Genomic DNA, 8,146 nt, shown 5'->3' with positions numbered 1-8,146 from the left:
AACTTCTGATTTTTTTATGAAATGTTGCTTTTTAAAAAACTATATCTCGGGAACTATTGAACGTAAATAACTCTGTTAGTGCTCATATTTTAGGAAATTTGTTCTACTTTGAATGATTTTCTGTTAGGTTTTATAGTTTTGTTGATAATTTTAAAGATATGGAGCTCCGAATGAAAAAATATATTTTTTAATGTGATGAAACAGCGGCTATTTTGTATTCTTCCTACATATATTTTTGAGACTCCTATAATCACCCTGTACAGATTTTGTTATAACATTAAAATATAATAATTTATTTTATGTATATATTAAAATAAAATTGATAATATATATCATAAATATTAAAAATTAATTGAAGTATCTAAAAGGAATTTTAATAGTTTTTACTTAATTCTCATTTCTTAAGTATAGCTTAGATTCAAACAGATAGGAGAAATTTATATAAATTTTATAACATAATAGACTCATAATCTCAAGGCGGGTTTCTAGGCAATCAGAACACTTATCTTTAATAAAACTTTTACAATTATACTTAATTATATGTTGAGCAACAGTAACCAATTTATGCTCTTCTATGATTGATGGTTTTTTATGACTTCTATTTCACAAATTAGCACTGTTTTTAAACAAAACATTTGGTCCTCTAATAGTTTTCAATACATGTCATCCCGACGATCCAAAACAAAGAGTGACTTTAACTTTTTGGATGAGTCTAGATGTCTACCAGTGAGAGTAGACAAAGGGATGTTCCATACCTCCTGCATCAATTATATTGACCATAGATCCTGCATCCAGAAGCTGTCATCCCTCTCCCACCTAAGCAACGAGTGAGCTCTAAACCAAACATCCTGTTATCGAGATGTTTGATGTGAATATCGATTGTAGGACACAGTTTTGAGTTTTTTCTTATTATTTTCTTTATGAATATTAACACTTTAACACTTATTTTTCTACTTCTATTTTTCTTGAATTTACTGTAATTAGAAACATGATGGGAAGATAAATAAAGTTTAAAATATTTGAATCTGCTCAACATGGCCGCAATTCAACAGACTTCGAAAAGGACACCAAAGGGTGCCGCCATCTTCTTTATTTTGAATAAGGTATTTTTACTCCATATTTGACTGATGAAAAGTGGTTAGCTTGTTTTTTTGTTCAATAACATAAATAAACAATACTTAACATTGATACATAAAAATAAAATCATACTAAAAATCATTTATATAAAAAAAATAACTATTTACTTAAAAAGAGGATATTACAATATTAAGTAAAGTTAATTTGTGATCAGAATGGTTGTATATGACATTAATAATTTATAATTAAATTTGGTAGGTTTTAATACTAAAATAGAATTTGAAATATAACAAAAATATGCCAAACGGCTGAAATGTTGAAGATTTAAGTGAATGAATAAAGAATGTTGAGATTATAATGATATATTTTATTCATATTGGAAGAAGATAGTTGAACGTATGAAGTAGATTGTAGGAAGATGTTCGGGTCATTGAAACAGAGCGGACGACACAGTTTTAATCTGACAGCCCTGCAAACGTTGGTTAACAATAAATAGTTTTCTTTTACTATTTTGATACCTTCATTATAATTGGTAATAATTTATTTTCAATTCCCACATAAGGATCATTAATATATTTGAATAAATTAATAAAATTAACTGAAAAATTAAAAATGAGGTTTACAACTGTTATTGTAAAAATAAACACAAATGTATTCATAAATAAATATATTACCTAATAATATTAATTATAAAAATGTTTGTACATTGAAATTTATACAACAAATATTGTACATACATATATACACAAATAACAAATAAACATATACAAATATACATTTTGATAGAAAATTATTTTTTTTCTTGATTTTCACAAGAATCATAGTAAGTGTAAAGATTAAGAATAAACATTGTTTCATCTAGGTTGAGTTCAGAAAACCTCAGTTTTTGTATCATTCCCTCAACGGAGTCCAACAATGATTTTTCAGGAGGAGACATAAGTTCATCCATCTACAAAAATATTACAAATATATTATGAAATAAAAAATGTTTATGTAATATACAGTGAAGGTTACTAAACTAAAATAATAATCTAAATTAAGAAGTTTTAAAGGCAAAATTATGGGATTTTGATTTAGAAGGACATGGAATAACTGTTAAAAGTCCATATGACCAGCCTCCTCTACCTTGGAATTTAGAGTCTAGGAGTATCAGTGCTGTCAGTGCAAGTCTGGCCATTCAGGCGCAGAAACCACTTGGTGGTAAGATTTCAAGCTAACAGGTTCGTTTTATGTTTTATTCTCTTTTTTCCCCTATATTTATTTTACTCTCCCCCTCTTTTCTTAATTTTCCTTACCCACGTTATTAGTTATGTTCACCATATATTATTATTGTTGTTTTCAAATTTTTTTCAATTCATTTCTTTTGTTAACCTTAACTTATATTTTGCCTCTTTATCTAATATTATGGTTATATATTTCATTTATTACATATATTTTCTTTCCATAATTTTAATTTTTAAATTATTAATAAACTAAAATATTAATATTTCTTAGCATTATATAACTTCATTTTTATTTTATTTCCTTAATTATGTTATTTTACCAACTTATTCAATTACCAATGTATATATTTTATTTTCCACTTCTTTTATCACTTTATTTTATTAATTCTATTCTGTACAATTATTTACTTTTTGACATTCTGTTTATATTTTCTGTATTCATTGGTTGTTATCTTGTTCTGTTCTTAGCTCTGGAATTTCGGGTAAAATGACACATTATATATGTTTATGAGCTTTATCTAATTAATTTTGCCTTTAAAATTAACAGATTTACTTTTATCTTCAATAAATTTCATATACAAATTAGATAATTATTGAAAACATTATTTAAATTGATATAAACTTACAACTTGTTTAATATATGCTTCATCATTCCCCTGTTCACGCAGACTCTGGGTGAGTAAAGTTAACTTCTCGTATTTCTCAATCAATCTCATATTTACATTTTTTTCATGAGTCGCACGTGACAACGTATTTGAAACAGTTATAGAGCACATATCCAATACAACTTGACAAACCTACAAAAAAAAAAATTTAAAAATAAAAAGTAAATGAAAATTAAACAAAATATCATTGCACAGTTAATAAATATTGGTAATTATTTAATATCCTCCTCCAAAAAGGCGGGAAACAATTTCTTCTTGACCAAACTGTACGTCGATAACCTGAAGGTACCCAAAAAAAAAATTGTGTTTAACAAACCTGATTAATTTTAATATGAAATAAATGAAAATTTTTCACTGGTCCTCCTGTTGTAGCAGCTTTTTTCAATTCGTGCAGTTGGAGGAAACTTTCTTGAAGAAGGCGGTACGTAAGTTGTTTAGCTTCCTTATCGGGTATCATAACAGTCTTCTGGAGTTGTTCCTGATCGATGTATATTTTACTCCTGATTAGCCTGAAAATTCTTGCCGCTTTATCCCCAAACCTATGCTCAATGATGCTATCAATAGTCGATGAAGCCAAGCTTCTAAATGCGGAAACAAAATTAACGTAGACTGAACCGCTTGAACCTTCCGATATCCTTCTAATAAATTGGCAAGAATCATCCTCTAAAACAGAAATATTTTAATCTTAATGTGACAGATTGTAATATTTTTTAACAAAAAATTTATTCAATTTTTTTTTCTTCAAGTTTTCCATAAAAGATATTATCCCTTTTAGTGCCAGAGGTTGATATATCGCCTTCTGCTGTACTGGCGAAAAGTGCCAGCACTGACTTATTGACCCGCACCTTCTAAAGCTTTACTATTCCCATTGCAAGAGAACTCTATCTCAAAATAAATTTATAATACATTATAAATGGTCTAATTTCATTACGAGGGAATGAAAAAAATAGTTTTTCAACAACAACGTAAAACATAACGTTGTTTCAGAAGAGATGATCCATTGGTACTTACCATGTACCTTGGAGTTATTCTTTATTTCTGTTATGCAATATTATTTATTTTGTTATAAAATATTTTGGAAATGCAAAGTATATAATTTGAAATAAATAGTCTATATAAAGTTATTATGAAAAGATGACTCTATATGAGCGAAAACTTTTAGAGAGAACTCGATTTAAAATAATAAAATATATATATAAATAGATTGTCTTAAGATTTTCTTTATGATCATATATACATTCGTTATTTATATAATTTTCAATGAATATAGAAAAATTAGTTTCATTATTTTATGCTTTTTGAACTATGTACATATTGTTTTTTTATTTGGTTTTTATGAGCCTTTCTCTAATCCCTAGTAAAATCGTGAATTTTGGCTGGTTATCTTTGTATAGGCACATCTTTTTCGCCAGGCACTAAAAGGGTTAAAAAACTTAATATTTTGTAAAAGTTTTATGTCTGCTATTACATAGAGGATAAACATGATAAATACCTATGACTTTGATGTATTGTTCCAAATATTGAATTAAGTACGGATTGCACTTTTCTTTCTCGAGTCTGTCCCTGACCTCTGCGAGAGGAACAGGATTGCTCTGGGTTGCCCAAGGGTCTGTTCGGATATAGATCAACTTTAAGAGCACTTCCATGAATTTGCCAGCATGGCTGTCAAATCTTCTAGTTATAGCATTGATCATGATTTCATCCCTAAATAAATCACAGAAATTATAGAAGTTAAAAAAAATATATATGTATATATATAAAGAAATTATGTATAATGGAAATAATTTCATAGAAAGCACTTTTATTATCAGTTAGATAAATGGACAAATAGAGTTCCAGAAAAATTTCTTCAAATTTTTGCGGCTATTGGTGACAGATTTTTTTTTTACTTATTGACATTTACAACTGTATTTACACAAAAATACATCAAGTAAATTTAATGTAATATCATAATGGTATGATACAAGCATGTAGAGAAACTACCCATTGGTAATTTCTCTAATAATATTTCTATATTAGGTCTTGAAGGTTAGAAACTAATGGGTTTGGTTAATCAGGGGGTTTATAGTTTATAATGGAAGGATTGATATCTGGTTCATGCTAGATCGGTTATATATGGAACATTAAGGTCTTTATGGATGATTTTATTTGTAAAAAAGTAAGGAGCATTGAGGATTTTATGAAGGATTGAATACAAGAGGAATTTGAAAGTTTAGTAGAGCCCCAGAGCTCGACTCCGTATGTTCAGTTTTATTGTAGTCATGTAGATCAGTCTTTTGTAATGGATTGGAAGTTTAGACTGTTCATCTAGTAAGTGTTGTAATAGTTGGAATCAACATGCAGCCTCCTGTCTCTCAGTCTTGTGTGAGAATTTCAAGTTAGTCGTTTGTCTAAATGTAGTCCAAGGTAGCGGATCTGTTCGACAGGGGTAAGAGTAACATTATAAAAGGATACTGTAGGGTAGTCAGTAGGTTTACAACGAAGAGCAAAGGTGATTTGATGGGATTTGACACATTTTTAAAAATTAATTTACATAATGTATGCAATTATGAGTATTGAAAATTAAAACTAAAATGAAGTGGTAACAACATCAAAAAAGGAAGATGTATTACTTACAAGTTCTAAAATGTTAAATTATTTGAATCTTAATACAAAATGTAACTATTGATGCTGTATGGCATAAACAAACTTATTAAGAAGTCTTTTTTTCATATATCAGGACGAGGATTAATAGAAATCAAAATATCGACACAACTTAATAGAAGCTGTTTAAATAATTTTGGTTTTTATTAATAAGAACAGTTTTGTTTCAATATTCATAAACTTTAATCTTATTATAAATCAGCACTGTTTCAAATATGTAAACCTAAGTTTATTTTATGTTGAGTGTTTTAAAGATAAAATTACTTACCTCATATCTTGATGAAATCTATCAAAATTACATCTCCATAAATCTTTATCATTAACAGTGGCATCTTCCTTGATTTCACCCTTTTCAAGTTGAATTAATTTTTGAATATCAAGTACGACAGGCTTGTGCAAATCTTCATCTTTGACTGTGAGAACTGGTACTCGATCAACATCATTCTCCGGGGCAGGGCATTTCATCAAATACTGCTTAGTAACTAATTCATTGAATGAATCTCTCAATCCAGCGACCTTAGTATTAAATTTAGCAGCATTACCTGAAGAATCAAAAGTTAAAAATAAACCATATAGGAAGATTATTAGTTTTTCATACGGAAATGAAGAATAAGAAAATCCAGAGTGGAAACAGGTTTTAACATTAGTAGCTTAATGGTAACTACATGTACTGTCAACTATCATGCCAGACCTAGTATGATAGTAAACATTGTCATGGCAACTATCATAAGTTTCTACTATTTCAATGGCTATAACAGTTGGTGTCATGACTGAAATATGTAACATGACAGTAACTTCACTGCCGCTATATATTGTAATAATTTTAAAAATATTAAATTATAAAATAAAAAGAATTTTTATTCTTTTTAAACTTTTCTCAAATATAAGAGAGAACTTGGGTTCAAATTAAAAACACTAATATCAAATGGATAATAGAATTATATTTAAACTTTTATAATATAAAAAGACTCTTAATTTTATTATATAAAAAGAGAGAGAGACTCTTAATCTCAGGGCGTGTGGTTGCTAGACAATCAGAATACAGATACAATAATTTCTCTTAATTTAAATTAAAATCTATTTTACACATGTATCTATTATTATGCCTACAAAACTAACCAAGCTCACGGTCTTCCTTTTGAGATCCTTGATGTTCTTTGTTCTTCATCTTATTGTCCTTGCGTCCAAAATGGCTTCTTCTTCTTGCCAGCCAGAAATTCATGAGGCTCTACTTGTCTCTGGAGACGTCCTCTTACCTCTCTCTCCACACAAAGACTCAAGAGAAGTTATTCTCAGCAAAATGGTAACCTGCCTTGAGGTTACATGTAAACATCCATTGTCCCACAACAGTTAGGGATTTTTCCAAATGATTTACTTTCTGAATATTATTCATTTGCCTTATTTCTTGATTTCTATTTTTCCTTTAATTTCCTATATTTTCAATTATGAGGGGATGAGTTAAAATAGTTTTTATGATATCTGACTCTGCTCAATGTGGCTTTGACAACATACTGCCATCTTGTTTTGTTTTTTTTGTATCACGAAGTTATTATAAACAATGAAACTTGGTTAGTTTGCTTTTTGGATAAACAAAACAAATGAATATTAAAATGATACATAAAATAAAACATATTAAAACCATTTATACATCAAAATATACTATTTACTAAAAAAGAGCATATTACAATATACTGTAGCAACAAGCCAGACCTAGTGCGACAATATTGAGATGACAGTACTCTTTACTTTTCTATAACCCGCCTTTCTTGCCATTTCTGACAAACAGAAGAGAGAAGAATGGTTATCTACAGAGTAACATCATATTCCAACCACGGTAGGGGTCAAGTTTTTATATTGTAGGATCGCCACAGAAATAAAAATCAACCCATCAGGCTGGATTCGAATCGTGGTCAAAGTTGATACCCTAACTCATTTAGCTACAAATGGTCCAAATGACAGTAGATACTGTCATGACAGCAACTATCTTACAATTTCAACCATTACAGTGAATGCACAGTGTAAACACTAGCTACGCTCCTGCTATACATACTATTAACTATCACAGAAATAGAGTGATTTATGAAATAATTATTTTGCATTTTGTCTTGATGAAGACTTGCTAACTTGGGTCAAATTGTTGATTTTTAATAAATAGCTTTTTGCTACTCGAGTACTTTTTTTTTTTTACTGCAACACAGATTTATTCTTAAAATAAATCAATAATATTAAAATTTGTATGATATTATATTATAATAATAGAATATAAGTATAAAAAATAATAAGTTAATTATCATTCAATAACCAAAAACATTTTTCACATACTCACCAACTTTTAACTTATTCCATGCCTGAAGGATTGTTTTTGTAGCAGTAATCCTACCGAATTTGAGAACAACCTCAATCAAGTGTCTTGATGCATCACCATATTTTTCATTAATTAATGACAAATACCTGAAATTATAAATACATAATTTAGCCAAAAGTAAAAAAAATTATAGGAACTGATTCTAAATAACTTCCAATAAAATAATATATATT

At 28.5% G+C, this 8,146-nt stretch overlaps 1 protein-coding gene across 1 annotated transcript in view; it reads right to left on the bottom strand.

The window, feature by feature from the left end:
- Window positions 1–1,729: 1,729 nt before the first annotated feature.
- Polr3C (RNA polymerase III subunit C) overlaps window positions 1,730–8,146 on the bottom strand; it is a 12,251-nt gene continuing 5,834 nt past the window's right edge. Inside the window, exons 3-8 of the mRNA XM_067052951.1 lie at window positions 7,935–8,059; window positions 5,877–6,150; window positions 4,458–4,669; window positions 3,282–3,628; window positions 2,927–3,097; window positions 1,730–2,026 (exon numbers count right to left, since the gene is read on the bottom strand). Of these exons, the coding sequence (XP_066909052.1) occupies window positions 1,868–2,026; window positions 2,927–3,097; window positions 3,282–3,628; window positions 4,458–4,669; window positions 5,877–6,150; window positions 7,935–8,059 (1,288 nt within the window). The 3' untranslated portion in view covers window positions 1,730–1,867. The remainder of the gene's footprint in view (window positions 2,027–2,926; window positions 3,098–3,281; window positions 3,629–4,457; window positions 4,670–5,876; window positions 6,151–7,934; window positions 8,060–8,146) is intronic.

This window comes from Halyomorpha halys, unplaced genomic scaffold, assembly GCF_000696795.3.
Source record: "Halyomorpha halys isolate HHAL.00 unplaced genomic scaffold, Hhal_1.1 Scaffold92.1, whole genome shotgun sequence".
Classification (NCBI taxonomy): domain Eukaryota; kingdom Metazoa; phylum Arthropoda; class Insecta; order Hemiptera; family Pentatomidae; genus Halyomorpha; species Halyomorpha halys.
Note: the sequence above shows the minus strand (reverse complement) of the source record. Positions and strands in the feature narration are given on the sequence as shown.